Genomic DNA, 24,179 nt, shown 5'->3' with positions numbered 1-24,179 from the left:
TCATCAACAGTGTGCAACATGACAGAAAGGCCCAGAAAGCCTATGAGTGTTGGGGTCCCCAGACAGGAGTTACAGTAGTGTGCTAGGGTGAGGAAGGGGACCGAGGCTGCAGAGATGAGCCTAGCCAGACCTGAAACTGTATGAAATCATCCCTGATGTCAGCTTGCTTTTTAGTTATTTATCTCTATCTCAGTAAGGTGAACAGTGTGCTCAAAAAATGCTCAGGAAATTGGATGAGCAACATGATGAGACTGCCTACCTACAGAATCAGTGAAGGAATTGAAGGGCTCCAGGCTTCAGAAAACCATTATTAGCCTTACTGACTTGTCAGCACAAATCAAAGACTCAGCTTGCTGGGTGCTGGTGTGGGGGATCCCATCTCCTTGTCAGCATGCATGTGAAGTCAGAGCACTAGGCTGCACACTTGTTCTTCATTGCACTCCACCTGCAGACTTCTTATTGCATGATGTACCGACCACCTCTTGGCTCTCAGGACAAATTACTTAATTTTACCGAAAAATTTTACAATTTTGAGAAGAGCTTTGTTAGACTTTTTTTTTTTAATCATGGGCTGTTTTCAACAATGGAGTTCAGTTTTGGTAATTAACTATTATGTTCCATCCTTGAACAATTTGATATCCTTTTCCCCAAACTACTTTTCACTCCCTGGCATGACTTTAGCTTTCTGTTTACTCATTTCCTTGATGCCCCACTGTCCAGTTTAATTGAGACCTACAACCCCTTGCTCATCCTTATCTCCTCCCTCAGCTCCCTATTGGCTTTACTTCCTTCTTTAATCCAATCTGGGGCTCATGGTTCATTACTTGAGCTCTCTTTCCTTCTTATCCTTCTGTCCTTCTTCCTTAAGGTTGGCTCTATCCAGACTTCCCATGCCTGGTTCTGTGCAGTCATGTGGACTGATGCTGCTCCTCTGAACCTAGTCTCTGTAGTCTCCAACCTCAGCTGAGCATTTATTGCTAACTACTAGGCCTTGTGTGTATCTCTCCTGGGCTTGTAGAGTTTTTCCACAATAAATGTTTCCAATTACCTCTACTTTTTTTAATCCACTAATTTATATTACAAATTTACAAGTTTACAGTCAGTGGATTCTAAATCTTAATGTAAAGTCAAAGTTTAAAGGCATCGTGTTCAATGTATATGCATTTAAGGAAGGACAGAATGGCCTAAAAGATTGCTGAGATCATCACCAGAGCAGGAGAGCCTCAGCAGGGTGTGGGTTGATCCAGAATCCTCAAACACACCCATGTGCAAAGGCCTCTGTGGTTGCTCCAGACCCCTTCTGGTTGCTCCAGACCATCGGGTTGCTCCAGCCTTCAGGAGGAAACAGGTGGTTTGGTGAGTCCACCCCACTTGATTCTTTCAGTATAATAGGCTCAAAATAACTGCTAATGGAAGCTAGTCAGGCCATCCCAACTGGAAGACAACTCAGAGACAGGCAAATGAGACTGTAAACTGCATTAGGTTGAGTATCGTGTTTGTTTTTAGCCACTGTATTCCCAGCACATTAAACAGTAAAATTTAGTAAATATTTGATAAGTGAATAAATGTAATAACTCTGGGGGGAAAAAGTACATGCATTTAAAAAGAGACTCAGAGTTTGGCCTATAAAATGATATTGAAATAAAAGAAGTTTATAAGGCTTAGGCTATATAGATTATTTGTGAAAAGTATTATTTATGATTTAATGTATTATTTGGGATGACAGAGCATCCAAAATATTTCATATTCTACCTTTCTGCTCTTGGAGGCACACTCTCTCTCTTCTGTTTTCCACAAGGCTATGAGAACTTCAGCCTTTATTTTCATAATTTAGTCACACAGTTTCTCTTGAAAAGAATAATATAAATTATATTAAAGAGGGAAAGCAGTGTATTTCAGTTAAAATTTTTGGTTGAAAGCAATTGGATGACTATGATTAGCAGAAAAGAAATGTATTAAAAGGAGGTTGGGAAGAACTTTACAGTTCAGTTTTAAAAAGACAAATAATTTAAGAATTGGGCAAAGTATCTGAATTGACATTTCTCCAAGGATGTGTACTGTCCAGTAATGACCAGTAAACACAGGAAAACATGCTCAGCATCCTAAGCCATTAAGAAAATGCAAATCACAAGCTCAGTGAGATACCACTTCACACCCACTAGGATAGCTAGAATTAAAAAGCCTGGGTAACTGGTGCCCATTAAGTGTAGAGAAATCAGCCCCTGGTGCACTGCTATTGAGAGGCAAAAGATTCACTACTTGTTTTTCTTCAACTTATATTGAACTACAACCCAAATTCCTATAGACTTACCTTAAATTCCAGGCAAATTCATTTGATAATAAAAAGATTGAGATTATAGGTTTGATTTCCATTCCTTTTTTTTATAATCAGTTACTTTCTCTTCTCAGCAGCCTCACAGTTTTTTTCTCTGATATGGAAGAAAATCAGGTGTAAGAAACTACGGATTATTTATTATAAAATTATCCTAATCTTGGGAGAGGAGAAGGGAAAATTCAGATTATACACTTTGCTATTGTGGGATTACTCTTCAATAATATGCTAATGTATCTATGTGTAAGTCTTAAGGTGACTGGGTAAGTTTTATCACTGAAATTGATAATTTTAAGTTCAATTTGTAAAACCTTATGGAATATTAAAAGGCAGTTAACATAGTTCATAACTAATAATAATTAATATCAACAGTTCAAATGCTTTGGGATGAATTTCTGAGTGTAATAACATGTTTAAAATTATGGATTGTGAGTTTGAGTTTCCTGAGAATTCAGTTATACTTTCTTCTCAGTTCTCTTTAATTGACCATTTGATGGTTTTAAACTTTGACAAATTGTCCTTTCAAAAAAGTAATTTTAAAACCTGACTCCATCCAGGTGTGGTAGCATACGCCTGTAATCCCAGCAGCTCAGGAGGATTGGAAGTTCAAAGTCAGCCTCAGCAATTTAGTGAGACCCTAAACATAAAAAAGGCTGGTGATGTGGCTCAGTGGTTAAGTGCCCCTGGGTTCAATCCCCAGTACCCAAACAAAAACCTGACTCCAGAGGGTTTTGAATGCAATTCAAGATTATAATGTGTTGTTTTGATAAAACATGGAAATAAACACAACTCTAATAATTAACAAAACTTCATTCTAGTCTATTCTAGACTCCAGGAGGTCCATATTTAATCAGTTAAAAGTGTAATTTATTATTAAGATAAATTATTTGACATTAAAACTAAACACTCATCTTTTAACCCACAATATAGTGGCACCAGATGGCTATACTAACAGTTAAAATCTCTAGTTCTCCACTTAACTTGCCATAGTACTTTGGAAAAGTTACCTGGCTCTTCAGCTAGTTCATTTGAAAAACAGGAATTTGTTGATTTTTTAAAAAATTTTATTTTGACAGGATGTTTCAGACTAATTTGTATTTAAATCACCTATACTCTGGAATCAATCATTTCTCCAAGCATGCTAATTTATATTTTATGTAGAGAAAGGACTTTCCAAAATAAAATTGACAGATGGAACTGAGGTGTTCCTTTAAAAATGTTAGAAATGCTTTAAGGTTAATTCATTTTCTTCCTCTGTGTGCATGAGTGTGGGTACTTCCAATATAAATAAAGTTCAAATTCAGTTCACATTTCAAAAACAAGGTCAAAATAAGCGATACAGACAATCAAATGTTATTGATGTTCAGAGATGGGATAGAAACCTGGAAATTGAAGAGAAATTTGAAAAAAGTGTAAGCTTTGAATAAATAGGAACAGGGAAGACATCTTTCTGGGGTTCAATGCAAACAAATGTGTGGTGCTAGGAATAAGCGTGTCATATTAAGGAATTTTGAGGCACTTGACTAGTTAGCAGAAATAATAATGTTGGTAATTAGCAGATGGATGGGGTTTATTTTATTGGAAGCCTGGATTTTAGGCTGACTCATTTAGAATTTATCCTACAGACAATGAAGTGTACTTAAGTTTTGAAGCTAGGTAATCAGAATATGTTTTAGGAAATTTAGTATAATGTCATATTGCAGAATAGGTTGTAATACAGAGGACAACTTAGGAAACTATTAAATTAGTTAGGTCTGAGGCATTGTGAATATAAACAAAGGAGTTGATAGAAAACTAATTTAGAATGAAAAAGTGACTTTATGTTTAATCAGGATCACTGGGAGAGTAAAGAACTGAAAGAAATAGGAAACTGATGATTTCTTCATAATAGAAATTCAAAGGAAAAACAAGCTTGATGATAATGATTTGTGTGTGTGTGTGTGTGTATATGTATGTGTATGTGCATGCACATGCACGCTGGGTATTATTGAACCCAGTGCCTCTCACACAGTATGTATGAGCTCTATTCCCATCTTCTGTCAATATTGGAAATTTAACTTCTTTTTCTGTAATAGGTAAAACATAGTTGAAAATTAGTGACTTGAGACAGAAAATATCAAAATTATTAGGCTTAATAATGCTTTCTGAATTTCTTAACACTATTAAGAAGTAGATATTTAGGGCCTTGCTTATTGGCACCTTCTGTAACCCAGCAGCTTGGGAGGCTGAGGCAGAAGGATCACAAGCTTGAGGTCAGCCTCAGCAAGGTCTTTTCAAGACCCTGACTGAAAATAGAAATTAGAAAGGACTGGGGATGTAGCTCAGTAACAGACAGACCCTGGGTTCAATCCCTAGAACCACATAGAAGAAAACACAAAGAGGGGCAAGAGAAGGAAGGAAGAAAGGAAGGAAAGAAGGGAGGAAGGGTTTTTATAGTTTAAGATTTGTAGCAAGGTAGGGAGTTGTTTCTTTAGGATGTTTAACACATTACCAGTCTTATCAGATCTCTGGATCAGGATCCAGATTTCTGATGGATTTGAAATGCATGACTCCTCTGGCATTTGAGGATGTGACATTTGTTTTCAAGTGTTGCATTAGATTCTTTTGCCATTATTGAAATTCTCATTTCTATTCTGCTCTTAATGTGCATATATATAATTATATATAGTTGAAATTATATATATACATAATTTCAAACTTCTCAACTTTGTCTAAAAAATAATAAAAACATTAAAAACTAAGAACTTAGCTGTGCACAATTTAACATGATCAAATACCATGACTAATGCCAAGATAAAGATAGAAGGTACCTAAATTCAAACATCCAACAAAAAATGAGTGAAAATGAGTATTTCTGTATATGGTTTTTGCCATTTCATTAACTTAAACATGTCTCAATCTTAATCAGGCTATCCTTCTTTGTGGATAAAGCAAGAAAATGACACAGGTTCAGCCCTAGTTGCTATTTCTTTAGGTTTTCTGAACTGTCTTTGAGTCCTAGAGAATGTGTCTTAGAAGAAATCTCATTCTATCCATAAGTTTGTTCATTTGTTTGTTAGTAGGTGAATGTTCAGGCTTCCTAATTAAAATCTGTTGAAAGAAATTATTACATGAAGTAATGTATTAACCATATAATGTGTGGGGAGAGTGCTGGATGACTGTCATAATTTTCTGCTGGGACAGTTTATAAAAAGGAAAAGAAAGTCAGTCCTTTTTGTTGGGAAAGAAGATTTCATGTTATCTGTATTTGCAGGCTTTCTGGCTCATATGCTGGAGGAATCCTTGCTGCGGGGGTGTTTTCATTTTCTCGTCTAACATGGCAGTGGTCCATCACAGCAGAGGTTTTTAGCTTAAACAATCTGTTTGTGGGGCTGCTTATGGCTCTTACTGTACATTTTGAGGAGGCAGCAACTGCAAAGGAGAGATCAAAGGTAACCTATTTGGATCAAAGTGAAATCATTTTTTTTTTGTTTTAATTTTTGGACAGATAGCTGCATTTCTTTTTAACTTTGGTTTAGATGCTGTTTATCTATTATGGTTACTGTCAAGGTAATCTAGGCATGTTGAGAGAGAAAATATTCTCAGTCCTTTTATTGTGAATGGAAGTATGATAGCCCTCATGAAACATGGGACTTTTCCCCCTCAGACTTCAGAAGTGGTTTGGAGAATGAAGGGGTTATGAAATCCCTGTGAGTGCTTTGGGAAAGGCAAGTTTGTTGGTTCATGCACCAACACTTGCTTGTTGATTACCATAAGGTGCCAAGCTTTGGATTGACCTTACATCATATACCATTATGGTATATTAATTTACTCTCTTATTGTGAAAATGATCAAATTTGTAATTTTCTAATTAAGAGTGTCAAGTGTAAAAGCAGAGTAGTTCAAAAGAGATTGCAGTGAATTTAAGACAGATACTAGGATCAAACTCATTCTAAGTGTGAAAGAACCCTGCCTTCAAAAGCTTACTGTCTGTTCATTGCAGAAAATACTATATTGCCTTTGTATAAGCAGCTTTGTGTTGTGAAAGGATATAGAAACAAAAAGACTTCATTATTTACCTGTGGTTCCCATAAGTAGATCTGTGATGCTATTGTTTTATTTTATTTTTCTAATTGTGTTAAAGAAAAAGTATTCAGTATATTTGTTAAAGAAACATAAACAGATTTTATTCAGGTTCAGAGGTAGGGAACACTTCAGTAGGGTTTTGTAATAGGGGAGAGAGATCAGGCTCAAGTCCAAATAACAATGAATAATGAGAATTTGTATCCAAGGAGCAGGCTGGGTGTCAGTGGACGGAAAAATTACTGAGAGGAAACATCAGGGGTAAAGGAGGATTCAGACTAAATTGGCCAAATGGGATTCTTGCTGAAGGCAGGCCAGGCTGATCTGACATCACCTGGGGGAGGGTGAAGGATAGAAATTGGATCAGTGTGATCAAATATCCAGGGTAGAGATTTCTAGTTAAACTGACTGAGTATTCTTGATAAAATTGGACAATGCAGAGATGAACACAGTATCTAAAAGCCAGGGCTGAGTTGAGAAGAGAGTTCAGAGGAGCTTGCCTAGAGTTTGGTCAGGAAGAAAATCCTTGTGGGCTGGGGATATAGCTTAGTTGGTAGAGTACTTTCCTAGCATGTATAAAGCCCTGGGTTCAATCACCAGCATCACAGAAAATAAATAAATAAAAATTTAAAAGAAGAGGAGAATACTTATCAAATATGAAATGAGTAAATGAATACATGTTCAAAAAAAGCAAAAATACCACCCAGATATAAATAGGTTTCTAAATAAAAGATGTTACATTTTATTTATTTAGAAGGAGAAAAAGTAAAACAGAATTATTGGACTTCAATTATAGATTTTACTCAAGTAAGAATCATATAGTAGTCTGTTAAGATTCACTAGTTGTAGTACAGGAGTCTCCAAGAGTCAGTTTGAAGATAGTCATTTAAGATCAAACTGCAGTTGTTTGATGTGAATGAACAACATTAACAAAAAGTAATGATGATAGGGGCTGGGGTTGTAGCTCAGTGGTAGAGAGCTTGTCTTGTACGTGTGAGGCACTGGGTTCAATCTTCAGTACCACATAAAAATAAATAAATAAAATAAAGATATTGTCTGTTTACAACTAAAAAAATTTTAAAAATGATGATAAATACTAGTGACTGTTATAATTGCTTACATCTAACAGATTGATATTAACCTGGCCTATGATGTTTGGTTTAGTGGTAAGAATGGCTTTTTACCATTGTGCTTACTTAGAGTTTTAGGTGAATTTTTAACTTAGGTGTTTTTGTTTCTTTCTTTCTTTTTTTTTTTTTTTCCTGTTTGTTTTCAGATAGCTAAAATCGGTGCTTTCTGCTGTGGCCTTAGCTTATGTAATCAGCACACAATAGTCCTCTATGTTTTATGCATAATACCTTGGATTCTCTTTCGACTTTTAAAAGAGAAGGTAGGTTTTGTAATTTATAAAAATAAAATTAATAACATTTTGTTTAGATTCAATATAGCATTTGTTTCATCAGAAAACTTGGGGCTTTAATTTTTCTTGGGTTTTGTGTAAAGCATAAATAACCTTAAGCCCTAACAATATTGACTGGAAAAAAAAGGATTTACAAAAATAATGTAATATTGATTGCAGTGGCATCTGGCCTATTTCATAATTTTCTTCATGATTCTGAAAATAGGTTAAAAGGACTTTAAAGCAATAATACTAATTTTCCTTAATAGTTTTATTATACATTCTAGGACACAGAGTGGTATAGTAGTCATTCATTCATATTTAACTGTTTGTTGAGTGCTTGCTCTATGCTGTATCCTTGCTCTAAGTGTGGAGATTTAGCTCTCAACAAACAGACAATATCCCTGTAGTATGAACTCATTAAAATCTCTGATAAATAACAGTCCTATTTTCTCAGGATATTTCTCTAGAATTAAAAAAAATGATTTATTTTTATTTCATCTTTCTATGAAAGAAAACTTTTTTGTTAATTAAAATGGCAGTAAATAGCAATATAGGAAAATTACTTTGTTGGGCAATAGGAGATTTAGGTAAGGAAAAGGCAGGGAGTCGAGTTAGACATGAACTCTTGAAAGAATAAATGTCCTTTATCAGTCAGACTTTCTTTTAGTCTATATGCAAAGCCAGTGCCAGCTAGGTCATTTTACTTTATTTAGTTTTTGTTTGTTTGTTTATGAACAAATTCAGCTACGTTTGTCATTTTATTATTTGCTCATTATAACAATTATAATCAGAATTATAATAGAAAACATACAAGTAATAAAATTATTATATAGTAATAGGTAAACAATTATACTAGAGCTTTAGATAATTATATTAACTATTCTTGAACACATTTAGTTTCTTAGCATCTTGGCAACAAAGCAAAAAGGTAATGTGGAAATTATAAAATTCTGATTATGTGATTAAAAAGCAAATAAAAGGGAAACAGGAAAAAACAGTTGACAGGAAAGAGCAACTTTTCTTGGACTCGAATTCTATGAAGTCAATCATTTCAGTCTCACATTTCAGTCATAACAGTTAGCAGTATCCAAATTTCATAGAATATTCAGAAAGTTCTTCATGTGACCTTTTATAATACATATCCTTGATTTTTTAAAAATTAAATTTATTTATAAAATTAATTTATTTTAATTAGGTATATATAACAGCAGAATGCATTTTGATTAATTGTACACAATTGCAGCACAACTTTTTGTTTCTCTGGTTATACATGATGTAGTGTACACCATATGTGCTGTCATACATGTACCTAGGGTAATGATGTCCATCTCATTACACCATCTTTCGCACCCCCATACCCCCTCCCCTCTCCTCCCTCCCCTTTGCCCCATCAAAATTCCTCCATATTTTCCATGCCTCCCCGCCCTGCCCATTATGGATCAGCATCCACTTATCAGAGACCATTCCGCCTTTGGTTTTTTGGGATTGGCTTACTTTGCTTAGCATGATATTCTCCAGTGCTATCCCTTTACTTGCAAATGCCATGATTTTATTCTCTTTTAGCGCTGAGTAATATTCCATTGTGTATATATATCACAGTTCCTTTATCCATTCATCTATTATAAAGCATCTAGGTTGCTGCCACAGTTTAACTATTGTGAATTTAGCTGCTACAAATATTGATGTGGCCGTGTTACTATAGTATGCTGATTTTAAGTCCTTTGGGTACATACCCTTAATTTTTAAAAAATGGGTATATAACATTAAAAAGTATAACTCAGCCAAAATTTCCTATGGAATACAAAACTGAGGAAGCCCAAATATTTTTCTCAATGGATGCACAGTTGGGGGTCAACAGACAATATAGCCCTCTCTAAGCATAGCCCATTTGATATCAGTCATCTTAGCCAGAGATATAGCTTGACCTGAGCAGACCCAGGATAGGTGCATTCTCTGGAAAGGACCAAGAGTTGATTGAAAGGAGAGCCATGTACTTCATATAAAACTTGCAGGATTCGGAGTCGACAATTTAGGAGACTGGACTAAGGGCCTGTTTACCCTAGAATGAGGTGAGCTACTGATGAATGATGAAATTTGGAGAACCATGACTCTTTAACATACCTCTTCTTGTTCATTCATTTATGGTACTAGGGATTGAGCCCAGGGGTACTCTACCACTGAGCTATATCTCCAGCCCTTCTTATTTTATTTTTAGACAGGGTCTTGCTAAATTGCCTAGGATGGCCTTGAACATGCTATCTACCTGCCTCAGCCTCCCAAGTAGCCGAGATTACAGGTAGCTGCCTCTGCACCTGGCTCATTTCCATTCTTTAGGCTAGAAAATAAGGTCTATGAAGTGCAGGGGTTGTTGGATCTCACTTTAAGGGGATTTGAAACAGAGCAAGGATTCTTAAGTCAGTTGGTGTCAACCCTGACTGCTCATTTAGCTAGGAAGCTTTTAAAAAATGTGTGTGTGTGTGTGTGTGTGTGCACATACATACACACATATATAACAATGTAGTACAGATGCATGTGCATTTTTATATACATATATACATGTATATATGTGTATTTATCCTGAAACCTTATCCAAATTATTTTGTTATAATTGATCTGGGGTGGGGTCTAGACACTACCCAGATTATTTCAATGTGCAGCTAAGACTAAAAATTGCTCTCCAGACTATAATAGCTTTCATGTAATTGTTTCCTATTTATTCCTTATGCAAAAGGAAAATTCTGCAACAATTACATCTTACCATTCTAAATTCAACTTTATAATGTACAAAAAGTGCCAAAACATAAACATTTACTTTCCTTAAACCACTTTTAAGAATAGCAAAGCAAAGGCATAGTTGTTTGATTAGATATTTGTAAGTTTTTAAAAGCATCTCATTACTGCTATAGAAATCTCAAATGAAATCAGTACTATAATGAAAACACTTCATTTTCAATTAAGAATGTTTATTTGAAAATGCTAATACAAGCCAATTCCCTGTTCTGCTTCTGGTTAATGTGAACTTTCTTTCTTACATTCATTCTCAGAGATGAATTTCTCATTTTCGAAAAGGAAAAGTTAGCAATTTCTAGTTATGATGTTTGTAAGAGACCCCCTTCCCCAGTTAACCAATATTTTTAATCTTTCTGGCATACTTAAATTTATTCTTTTGGACTTAATCTTTATAAAACTTTGTTGATACTGTCTTTCATTATTGAAGTGTATAGATAAGAAATATATTTTCCCAAATAGGTATATGAGATAACAGTTTGCATATAACAACAAATTTCTTTTAGTATTCTATCCTAAATATAAATTGAGGAGGAAAAAAAGCATTTGGGTGAACCTGAAGATTATATAAGAGCTAATTTTATTTGTGTGAAAAATTTCCATGAAATGTTCAAGGCCCTTGTAGGAAGAATTTATTATCCATGTACAATCATAATAAAGTATATACTTGAAGTCAACTTCTAATGATGACCATGATGTAAATTGGTATAATACCAATTCAGTATTTTGAGCCTATTCAAAATCAGCCAAATAACACTTGATCACTTCTAAGTGGGTGATCTCAGCTGTGCAGTGTACATGTCATGACATGGTTTTAAGTGTAGAAGATACAATAAACATGATACTTATGAGTTTTGCTAATGTTATTTGTTTCACTCAGATTTCACCTGCCATGTAAAGGAGTTCAGGCTGATGCAATTTTCTAGTAATCCACAGTAATCAGAAGGTTTAACATAGTATTCTGTGGTGACTTAATATAAATTGAGAGATCAGCTCTGAGCAAACATATTTGATGTTTTCCTTGATGTGTTCTTGAAGTTCCAGGATGAATCGACTAAAATAAACACTGTTCAACAACACAATGTGCTTTAATGCAGGAGCTATCACTGGGCTTTTTGTTGAATTTGAGTCTGTGTTTCTCTGCTGGTTTGCTGCCCTATATCTACCTTCCCATCTCATCCTACCTCAATCATGCCCGCTGGACCTGGGGAGACCAGACAACACTGCGAGGATTTCTGACACATTTTCTCAGGGAAGAATATGGAACATTCAGCCTGGTAAACTTACATTTCAAGCCCTTGTGAGGAAACAGGTGGTTATATTCCATTGTTCAATCAACTTCATTGTTGATTGAAAGAGCAGTCAACGTTTATCAATGGCAGTAGATAGAATTTCCATTTTAGTTAGTAATATAACAAATTTGTCCCTTGGAATGTTAGAAAAAAAATCAGAATCACTTCATCCAACAGCAAGCTGTTGTATATCCCTAATATACTTTTCAGGATGATATGCATTAAAGGAAACCTATTGCCCACTGTTGAAGACTGCCTGCAGTCTTGGGTACCATTGTGAATAAAAATCTGTGAATAAAAATATTTGGAAAAACGTGAAGGAAAGGAAACTTAACAATTTTAATTCACCTTTATCAAAGCATTTCCTTTTTGAAGTAACATATTTGATTAACAGTGTTCATGTTAGTATTTATTTTTTAAGAAACATTTTTTTAATTGTAGATAGACACAATATATTATTTATTTTTATGTGATGCTGAGGATCAAACCCAGTGCCTCACACATGCAAGGCAAGTGCTCTACCATCGAGCCACAGCCCCAACCCTTAGTATTTACTTTTTAAAATTGAAGGCCTATTTATAAATGCTTTGTAAAATATTAGTTCACCAAATGGAAACAGTTCTCTCCAAAGAAATTCAAAAGGGTAAGGAAGGAGAGGCCTGTGAGGACTTTGTAAGATAAATTATGGTATTGATGAGGTTTTATTCATCAAATGAATGGTGAGTCTGTAGATTTTTTAAAAAATTCTTTGTCCCTAAAATATACATTATGTATACTTTTGTAGATAGATGTTAGATATTATATTTATTTTACATAGATATTTCATAATAAAATAGATTAGTAAAAGGTAATTGTTATTTATTATTTTCACTTCAAAGTGTGATACTTTATATTCTGATTTACTTATATTGGTTAATGCATTAAATACAGATTGATGGCTCTTCCATATTTGAAATTTCTATCATTCACACGTAATTGTGAAATTTTGAACAGGTTATAATAAACTTCAATCAAAATTCTCCAAAAGAGGACTAGGGATGTGACTCAGTGGTAGAGTGCTTTCCTGGCATGTGTGAGTCTCTGGGTTCAATCGCCAGCACTAAAAAAAAAAAAAAAATCCTCAAAAGAGCGTAAAGAGAGGCTATAACAAAAGTTTAAATAAGTCCACTAACTCATTAATGTATTAATCATTCCTGCTGATATTTCAGTGATTTTTAGCCAATTATTAATTTTTCCTAAACATATCCAAATTTAGTTTTCACTACATTCAAAATTTAACAGGCTCTGAAGTAAAGACTGTTGCATTGTATATTTAAAACATGATATTATATTATAATGAATCAAAATCATTATAACATAATAACCTGCCAAGGCCTCAATTTAATATATGTACAAATAACCTTTTCTTTTTTGTGTTTAGGCCAAATCTGAAATAGGATCCAGTATGTCTGAAATACTGGTGTAAGTATAAATATTTAAAACCATTTGTAAATGAATTTGCTATTTGTTTTTCAAGATGATTTTTAGGGATTTCCAAGTCCCTGTCTTTGTAAAGAAGTGTGTCTGAGAAAGTTTTCACCTGTACAGTTAATAGTTATTTGTAAATATGGAGTTGTCCAGGGGTCTAGCCTTTCCCTCAATGAGATAATGTTTAAGTGAGCAGTAAATACAACAATGAATAAGAATATTGGGAGAGTAATGCGAGCCCCCAAAACTAAAATGTTTCATCTTTCAATTGGGTACAAAATTTCCCAACATAGTGTTGCTTTATAAATAATTTTGCTCTTTGTTCTGATTTTTATATTGCCTTTCTTTTGGAGACATTTTATAACATAGTGTGTAGCATGATTTGAACAATTACTTTCTTGTATTTTTGGTTGGACCTATGCTTATTTAATTCTTCAGAGCTTCATTTTTTTAAATTATCTTTTGACTTTTTTTTTTTGCCTGTCCTCATCCTAAGCTCTATTTTGACTTACATATTTTTAATATCCAACCTTATTAGAACCAGCTTAAGCAAGTATATTTTCATCTACATTATCCAATAATGTTCCTTGAAAAATGGGTTAATATTTGCTTAAAATTTACACAGATTAAGACAACTTGAAAAATATTCATACCAACTTAAAAAATATCCATACCAATTGTACTGATTTATAAATTTCAGAATAAAGTAGGTTTCTAGAACACAAAAGTGATCTAACTAATTTCTAGTTTGGAACTTACATGACCATTTGGAAAAAACTGAAACAAACCATGTGGAGACTAGATCAACTTTCTATATGATGCAGTTCATCATATAGAAATATATGCAGTTCATCAGCTTCTTAAAATTTCTTTCTTGTTTATTTACTAACTTGCTTCCTTCCAATCATCCTTTTTTTCTTTTTAACCAACTTTTTTTCCAACTCCAAGATACATAGAAAATTATTGTTGTAATTTAATAAATAAAATTAAAATTTTAATAAATTTTCTTGTAATTAGAAAATACAAGTAAGCAAAAATAAGAAAATTAAAATTACCTGTCATTCCAATATAACTGCTATCATTAATCTGTTAACATTTTTGTCTATATCCTTCTGATCGTTTTCATATTTGTGTTTGTTTAAAATGGGATAATGTACATAATGTTTTATTAGTCTTTTGTTTTTCACTTTTACCTTATCTTGAAAATCTTTCCCTGCCATCATTTTTTAAATATGACCTTTTGATAGTTTTCACAACTGATTTTAAATATTTCCTCTTATGTCTGACTCAGACTTTTGCAGCTCCTCTTGCTTTTTTGGTGGGGAGAAGGTAGCAAGAAGCTCTGTTTTTAAAGATAAAGAGCTTTTTCAGGGACTCTGAACTTTGCCGTATTCTAATGAACTCTATATAGAAAGACTCACTGCCTGTTCCTTTCTACCTACCTTCCAGAGGTTGTTCTAGCACTTAGGCTTACTGTTACATTTTAGTTTAGCAAATTCTACATGAACCTCCAAAGAACTCTCAAGAGTAATCCTAGATTATACATCCAACTTTTATTAGTTGCACATAAAATTATCTACTGGGAACTTAAAGGCCTCCTTTATATTCTAGTCATACCTGCTAGGTTTTATGGCTGGGAGAGGAAAAAAAAAAAAAACTAGACAAAAGTGATGACCACTCACACCTGCCCTGTTTGTTCAAATCAAATCATCATGTAGAATGGAGGCATAATCCTAGCAATGTCTAAGTGAGGGAAATTCTAGTCTTTAATTGTTTCAGGTGGACAGGAGTGTTAAGAAAAGAAACTTATAATTAAGTTACGAGAAAAATCCTTCAAAATGATGGAACCTAATCATCTACCCTTTTCCAGACAAGCAAATTAACTTCTTTCCCCATGCATATCTCTAAATTGCAATCCTGTATAAGAAAATTATTGAATCTAACCTTAGGCAGTGGCCATCTTTTAGAGCTTACATTTAAGCAACAGATCTCTAAGAATTAATTTTGAGACTGACTCCATTTCTTTTGAAGAAATGGGTCCCATGCTGGAATCAATTTTTCAAGTATATTTGCAAATGAGTTAGGATAACTTCTCTGAGTAGATGAGTCTCCATTAGTAAAATACACATTGTGTGCTTTTCATAATTATGGCATCACATTTTCTCCAGTAAATTTGCCAGTAGGGGTAAAAAAGTTTCTTGAACTGGTGTATAGAGTCATTTTTTTTTTAGAAATCAAAGACTGCTACAAGCAATAGCTATTTTAGAACTCAGATAACATTTGAGGAACACTTATTAGTTAATGGAAAAATTTAGTTTAATTGTAGGAGAAAAAAAAAATACATTTCTTTGAGCTTGTTTGGACATTTTCCAAGGCCAGAAATTTAGAAAATCAGGAATTCTTTTAAGGAAGAAAATAACCCTTGGCCTTTTCTTTCTTTGTGATTGTATCTCCAGAGAAGTATTTGAGCTAATTTTGCTTTCAATTACTAAATTACTGGTGACCATGTGTACATCATCAACAAAGAAAGTTCAAAAACTCCTTTCAAACAACTTATCAATCAATCAGGAATATCCTATGTAGTATAACAAAATAAAAAATGTAGAACAATTTTGTATTCTGATCCTACTCTGATTTATATATGTTGATAACCAAATATTACAATTGGAAAACATCTTAGAACTATTTATTTCTCTCTCTGATACTTTTTCTCCCAAATTTAAAAGGAGACAAAATAATTTTAAAATCTGACTCCAGTTTTGTTCAGTGCATGATCAAACATTTATTCTGCAAATGATATTTTATTTGAAATTAGTCATTTTTTTTCTGACAACAATAAGTTATTTTGTTTTTTACAGTTCACAAGTAATAAATATGAGGACCGAACTATCGTACAACATTCAAGCCCTTGCAGTTTGGGCAAATATATGTCTAGCAAGAAAGTGAGTAATGTAATTCCTTATTTTTCCTTTGTTCATGAAGTGAGCCAATGTTTTAATATGTCATTGCAGAACATTACTGGTATTATTTTATGTTTCAAATAAATGACTGTTCTTGCCTTCTGTTAAGGCAAATATGTTTTGCTTTTCTGCTACCTTATTTTATCTTCAATTATAGATCAATTATTTCAAAAACCTTATCAGTTTATTGCAGCTAAAATAGGCAAGTCATGTGATATTTTAAACTTCTGGTTTGATCTTACTCTGCATGTACTAATGATTACTGTTTATGCAAAAGAAGCAAACAACTATTTATTTATTTATTTTTATAGTATTAGGCATTAAACCCCTGCCCTCTGCCACTGAACTATATCTGCAGCCCTTTTAAAAATTTTTTAAATTTATATATAGGGTTTCACTGTGTTGGCCAGGCTGTCTGCCTCCTGAGCAACTTCAGGCATACATCAATACATTCAGCACAAACAACTATTTAAATTCCCCTGATAATAAATGAAAGCCCTAAAAATATAGCACTGCTAATCTTTATTAATTTGTTATTAATTTATTTTCTTGTCTGTTGAACATGTGTATTTGTATATAAGTCAGTATATGTATGTACATCTATATTTATGGTTTTATTTGCTTAATGTAACATTATATTGTTAATATTTTTCCATACCAAAAAATACTTAAGGTCATTTAAGTGTCTACATAATACATTCCATCCTATGACCAAAGGAGAATTAAATTTCCCATTTGAGTGTTATTTTATTGCTTCCATTTTTTCCCTCTATTATGACACTAATACTAAAGCATTTTTATGGGTTGTTTATGCACATTTGTGGTTTTTGCTTAAAGATTTATGCCTGAATGTCAAATACTCAGTTATTTTGACACAAAGTCAGTGATTATAAGTATTTTTAAAGCTCTTGATAGAGATATTATGTAGTTAATTTTTCTCAAGGATTATACTAACATTCTCATACTAAATTCTCACCAACATTGATATATTATTTCAGGCATGAAAATATGCTATATTTTGCATATGCTTGATTACTTCTTAAATTTAATAAGATCAATAGTTGATATTTTTCTGTGAATATCCTTTGCTGCATGATTCTATTGTCTACAACATTCAATTTGAATAAACTTAAATTGCAATTATAGAAAATTATTATTTCAAGTTATGTTGGTTGTCTATTCCAACTCAGATTTCAACACTGATGACTTTCTTTCTTCTTAAAAATGAAAGTTTTATTTGAGTGTGGTGGTGCATGCCTGTAATCCCAGCAGTTGATATGAGGCAGGAGATTCATAAGTTCAAGGCCAGCCTGAACAATTTAGGGAGAACTGGCTCAAAATAAAAGGGTTTGCAGTTTAGTTTTGTGATAGAGTGCTCCTGGACACAATCCCTAGTACTGCCAAAAAAATTTAAAAAATAAAAGGTTTATAGTTACAAATATTTTTCTATAGTTTAAAGCTATTTAATGTTATTATTGATATTCATACATATAGATAATTTTGGACATATTTTTATTCGTTTTGTAGGGAGAGACAGAATTCACCATTAGTGTGGCTTTTTACTGGAATGTTTTGCATTTATTCATTGTTCTTCGCTTGGAGGGCAAATTTAGATATTTCAAAACCACTGTTCATGGGTGTGGTAAGTTTTACTTAGATACATCCTTTAATCAGAAAGTTTATGAAGATTGTGCAAACATGTCTCTTATGAACTTTATAAAAGAATGAATTATTTCAGGAATAATAAAAATTATATATACATTTTTACAAATCAAAAGTTAAATTATTGAGCCATTAAGATTACGGTCTCTTTTTAGGAAAAAAAAAAATGCTATGTTTTGTTAATAGAGTAGTTAAATAGGAAAATAAATCTAAGGTAGACTTAGGTTAGTTGTGTGTGTGCGTGTGTATGTGTGTATATGTGTATACACTTACAAATATATGCATTTCATCTAGAATACTTTTTAGAATAGCAAAATAAATATGGGTTATAACGAGGGGCTGTTGCCAACATATCCCTTTACTTCTTACGTGGAAGTTCTAGGCCTGTAAAAAGAGCACCTATGTTTCTGTTTTCCTGTCAGCCATCTCTGAGATTAGGGTATTTCTTCTTATAATAGAAACTCTATAAATTTGGACAGCTTTTTTTGATAGCTGAAACCAACTAGTCATTTGTGTATGTACTTAAGATGCCTAATAAAAAATAACCTACTTGATCATCAGACTTGGGAACAAAATAAATTAGTGTAAACGGTTAGGAGAATCGCATTTATTACTGATAATGCTGAGATTGGAGAATGTGACTTCTAAGTGTGGACAAGAGGACTTCCTTATCCTGCCAGAGGGGACAGGTAGTGCTGTGACTATGGGGCAGGCCTCACCCCACCTCACTCCTACCCACTGTGCACAGAGATAGACTGTCCTGGACAAGTGCTTCTTGGCAGCTCACTTCCAAGAGGGAGAGGAAAACACAGGACTGTGTTGTCCCAATAACAGTTTCAGCTCCCCATCAATTCAGTTCCTACCCTCCTATAGGAAGAAGGGAGGGTAAGGAGAGAGGCCAGGATTATTATACTCATATAGCTTATGCATAAGGAAGGGAATATTAGGAGAAAAGCAAAAGCATTTCTCTACCTCTCCCACTCTAGATAATCACTGGAGTTCAGTATTAAGATGAAGTGTGAATCCCAAAAGGGAGATACACATGTCAAACTGGGAAGGAAGAACTGTTCTAAATTGAAAATTAAAGTGACCTCAGGTTGGATTGGGGAAGTCAGTTAACAAGATCTAAATGACAGGAGGCAAATACAACTAGTTGTAAGCAGTATAAATTTTTTAAATATTTAGGTACCTGACTGATTGTATGAACTAGTCAAGTGGACCTACTGTTTGCCTATCTTTCACAGGTGGAACGATTTTGGATGCAAAGCAATGCAGTGGTAGCCGTCCTCGCTGGCATCGGTTTGGCTTCACTTGTGTCTAAGACTAACCAAGTGCTGAATAGCAACGGGCTTCAGTGTCTGGAATGGCTTTCAGCAACTCTTTTTGTAGTTTTCCAAATATATTCTAATTATAGGTAACCCATGGCTATTTTTATGAAAAGTAGCACTTGAGCCAGAGAATTTTGAATATTTTACATTCTAGGACATTCTATTTTGCATTTATTTTTAACTTCTATTGGTTTCTAAGATTCAAAGTGAGGCAGCTTGGTCTGAATGCAGTAGATTTTATGTTTTGGGATTAATAAGCTTTTTGAATCAGAACCAGAGATTGTTTGTAGAATCTGGAGTATATATAAAATTACATGATCTAAAATACCACTTAAGTGGAGAATAAAGAGATTTGGGGCTTTTTGTATACCCTAAAATAATTTACTTTATGTTTCAAAGATTTTTTCTTTTGAATTATAACTGGCCCTGTACCAGTCAACTTTATATTAGAAAATATTAATTATTTTTAAATCAATTTCTGAAAGTTTTTAACTCATGTATTATTAGTATTGTGTATATATATATATATATATATATATATATATATATATATTCAATATCTTTTTAATAATGATTATAATGATCTTGGTATAACATAAAAGATGTGAAAGTCTTAGATGATAATTAATTTATTTCCAGCAGTATTAGATACATTACAAAAGTGGAAGAAAGAGTCCCTTGGCATTTTGTTATAGTGAGATTTGACTGTATTTAAAGGATTCAGTTTTCTTCTGGGTACGGTGGTGCATGCCTTTGATTCCAGTGACTGGGGAGTCTAAGACAGGAGGATTGCAAGTTTAAGGTTACCCTCAACAATTTAGCAAGGCCCTACACATCTTAGTGAGACCCTGATTCAAATTTAAAAATAAAAAGGAGTGGGGATTATAAATCAGTGGTAAAACACCCATTGAATTATTCAATACCCAGTACCCCCCCCCTACAAAAAAGGTTAAATTTCCTCTTTTAACTTAACTTTCAAAACCAATGTTCTTTATAATCCCAGGTAGAGCCTGTGCTAGGAACATTTCATCTTCAGGACATCTTGGGAAGGGGCTGCATGACCCAGACATAGCTCCATCACTAGCTCAAGGAGGGCTCACCAGCCTCCATTGTTTTTTAATTCCAATTTTCTCCTGGCTTGGGTCATTAAGAGCATTCCAGGGTCAGCACCAGAGGTGTTTGCACAGGTTAGGTGGTTTATTTTGTTTTGATTTTTTTATTTACCCAAGGGAATGAAATAGATAGCAACTTTTCTGGTTGACAAAGTATGAGCCATCACCTGGCAAAGCAGGGAATCATAGTAGGAAATAGTAATTGTTGCACTGATTGCAGAGGCAGGGATAATATTCCGTTCCTTGAAAGGTTTGTTTGCTTTTTGATACTAACCTTGTGATTCAGCTTGAGGCATTGCTTCTAAGCTCCATAAAATGTAATAGACCTGATAATAAGAGGAAAGATATTGCTTGCCTCATCTTTTGAAGTTTCCCCCGCCCCTTGTAGTCTTTCTCTCTTTTCATGGAAAGTTCTCAAAATTCATGTACTTTTTCTTTGAAGTTAGAAAGTCTACTTCATTCTTGAAAAGAACTGTACTGCTGTTCTTGGCAAGAACAAATAGTGTCAGGAGAAAAGTAGACAACTCAACAGACTATTTCTTCCCCTCCTTCTCTTTGGTCTTATTCTCCAGTGGTAATTTTTTACCTTCCAGTGGAGAAAGGAACACAGGAAGCCTGGGGTACAGGGAAATGGTGGGAAGGAACAACCTCTGCATGCAAGAAAATCATACAAATGTCTTATAAATATATGTCATAAATTGGCAGATTTCCTTTTGCATTTCTGAAAGTTCCTTTGGCATAAATGAAATTAACATAAATTACCTTAAATTCCAAGTGGAATCAGAAACCTTACTTTTGTTATATGAAATCGGATTACTTTTAGGAAGAAAAAGACTTATTCTTGAGCACTAACTGATTCCCTTTTTATGGAAATGATTATAAATTCTAGAAGTAAAGTAGTAGATGAGTGTTTTTTCAGTTGCACAATTGGGTCCTTTTTTTAATCAAATGATAGTGTTTTTTAATTATGCAAATTCTCATAGGATATAAATTAAATAGTTTGAAACAATAAATGTAGATTTGTGATAGGAAAAGAATGGTGTGGAAAATAAACCCAATGTTATTAAAATTATAGCAAAGTATTGCTATTTTAACATTTTTGATCTTTTTATTTAGCATTTGTGACCAAAGGACCAACACTGTGATCGATAAATTTGCAAAGAACCTTCTAGATTCTATGCCACATGATGCAATTATCTTACTTAGAGGAGATTTGCCAGGCAATTCTCTCCGTTATATGCATTACTGCGAAGGATTGAGGCCAGATATTTCATTAGTGGATCAGGAAGTAAGTATATGTAAAATGTATTTGGAATTTATCAATCATTTTAAAACATTTATTATCATTTTTAAAATACCAAATAGATACAGTGATTATAATCATTCTTAGGTAGATTATATATCACATTCTTTTGTTTATTTTAATTGTTAGTATAAATTGTTTGAGTTGCTTCTTTCTCATTTAACCTGAATGTTTTAAGAATTACGTATTTCATGTTAGATTCAAATAATATGCTAGGTCTCCATTTCACATAATAAACCATGAAAATGTTTATTGTACTGTAAATGTATTGTTAAGTTGTTTTTTTTCATTTAGCCAACTCAGCCATTTAAAGTAATACTGTCTACTGGTCTAGGGATTAAAATAAATTAAATTGAATATAAAATAAATCATACTGTGGTTAAAATAGCTACTTGATCATCAGAGTTGTGAACTCAAATAATTTCTCAAAATAAAAACTATTAACTACAACTCTGCTATGGAAATTTTGCATAATCTTTGCTGATCCTAGGACAAAAACATGTTAGGAGGGGACTTGTAAAAATTTTGATGGCAATTAAAACAATTTTCTGGAAATGAAGAACTATATTTAAAATACAACATTTGGGGCTGGAGTTGTAGCTCCGTGACAGAGCACTTGCCTAACATGTATGAGGCTCTGGATTCAATCCTCAATACCACATAAAAATAAATAAGTAAAATAAAAGTATTGTATCCATCTATAATTAGGAATCTAAAAAATACTTTTAAAAACTCCTACAATATTTATTATTTAGACCATAATTATCTAAAAGGAAACAAATATGGTGCTTCTAGAGTAGTCATCAAGAAAAGTGAAATTTTTAATCTCAAATGAATAATTATGATTGTTCAATAGAACAATTACTAGGCACAATACTTTTAATAAATTGTGTTGAAGTAGAGAATAATTAGAATTTTTGGAGAAAAACAACACATTTGCAAATACTCTGTAGGGAAATTTGCAGATTATAAATATTTTATAAGCACTTTGCATTTATGTTAACACACATATTGATGAATTTAATCTTAAGTCTAACTCAAGTTTAGCTTCTGACAAAAGCTAGGTTTTTCATTAATAATGTGGTAGATTATTTTTTGATAACATGATATTATTATGCTGTGATTTCAAATATTGTAGCCCAGTAAAGTGCTGCTTAGCATGTATGAGGTCCTGAGTTCAATTCCTAGCACTTGTGTGTGCATGTGCTTGTGTGTGAATGTGTGAATACTGTTTGAGATATCAGCTGCTATAGTTAAGAAGTATGGATTTCAAAGAGTATAAGACATAAATTCAGGTTTTCATTCTATCATTTCCTAGATGTGACAGGGGCTAACAATTTTCTTCTCAAAGCTTCTCTTCCCTTATGCATGAAATAGAAGTTATTATTATATAAGCTAGGATCTTTTGAATGCACGAAAAAAGAATGCCTTAGAGTAACTTAAACTATGGAGTTTGTATTTCACATAACAAGTAGTCTTAGGTGATTTTAGGATTGATGATAGAAGAAGCTCAGTGATGTCAGAATTCTGGGGCATGGATGCATGGTTCCAAACATCACAACCTAAAACAAAGCAAGGTACTTCTGTTTGGGCCTGTCCCCCTCCTCTCTATTGGAAGTTTTCCAAGGCCTTAGAAATTCCCAGCAGACCTCCACCTGAGCTGGCTCGTATGCCCACTCCTGAAATATTCATTAGTAAAGTGAATGACTGAGATACCTGACCAAAATCAAAGTTACTTTAGCAAGCAAGAAAACAATAGCTGTTAAATGTGCAATCAACAGGGTCTGATGCAATTGTTTCTGTAAAAGAAGGTTATTGTGGAAATTAAATAAGAAGCATGAAGGTCATAATGCAAACAGGGTATTTGGTTAATGTTAGCATTATCTAAAACTGAAAGCCTTGAGCAAAAAATTCCAATCCATTATTTGTTGAGTTTTATAGTGTTCACTTAGATTAAAAGTAATTTGTCACTAGGCCCGGTGGCGCACACCTGTAATCCCAGCAGCTCCGGTGGCTGAGACAGTTGAGACAGGAGGATCTCGAGTTCAAAGCCAGCCTCAGCAATGGTGAGGAGTTAAGCCACTCAGTGAGACCTTTTCTCTAAATAAAATAAAAATAGGACTGGGGATGTGGCTCAGTGGTTAAGTGCCCCTGAGTTCAATCCCCAGTACCAAAAAACAAAAAAAAAAAATTAATTTGTCATTTTCATGTTAAATGACTTACATGATCTAAGTAAGCATAAGCACAGTTGCTCAGATGTTAATATAAAAACAAAACTTTGAAAGTGCAAATAGGAATCTTTTCTTTAAAAAGAGGGTCTCTAACATATGAAAGTATATAATTAACTATACATTAATTATACAATTAATAAAAGTGACTTTTCTAATATTAATAATTCATTTTAATCAAAAGAACATTAAAGTATTGACACTAATTTCTGTATACTAATAAATTCAGCCAAAAGGGTTAAAA

At 33.4% G+C, this 24,179-nt stretch overlaps 1 protein-coding gene across 6 annotated transcripts in view; it reads left to right on the top strand.

Moving 5' to 3' along the window:
* Positions 1-24,179, top strand: part of Tmem260 (transmembrane protein 260) — a 100,151-nt gene that overhangs the window by 16,758 nt on the left and 59,214 nt on the right. For 4 of the 6 annotated variants that reach the window (XR_011706649.1, XM_071608019.1, XM_071608018.1 and 1 more), the window contains exons 4-11: positions 5,586-5,763; positions 7,671-7,784; positions 11,681-11,860; positions 13,296-13,336; positions 16,201-16,284; positions 17,830-17,944; positions 19,209-19,378; positions 21,521-21,692. Coding sequence is in view for 5 of the 6 variants with exons in the window: in XM_071608019.1 (XP_071464120.1) it covers positions 5,586-5,763; positions 7,671-7,784; positions 11,681-11,860; positions 13,296-13,336; positions 16,201-16,284; positions 17,830-17,944; positions 19,209-19,378; positions 21,521-21,692 (1,054 nt within the window). In the remaining variant the exon portion in view is untranslated. The remainder of the gene's footprint in view (positions 1-5,585; positions 5,764-7,670; positions 7,785-11,680; positions 11,861-13,295; positions 13,337-16,200; positions 16,285-17,829; positions 17,945-19,208; positions 19,379-21,520; positions 21,693-24,179) is intronic. The other 2 variants (XM_071608021.1, XM_071608020.1) reach the window with 2 other exon arrangements.

This window comes from Marmota flaviventris, chromosome 2, assembly GCF_047511675.1.
Source record: "Marmota flaviventris isolate mMarFla1 chromosome 2, mMarFla1.hap1, whole genome shotgun sequence".
NCBI classification, from domain to species: Eukaryota; Metazoa; Chordata; class Mammalia; order Rodentia; family Sciuridae; genus Marmota; species Marmota flaviventris.
This window is presented reverse-complemented; position numbering and strand designations above follow the sequence as displayed.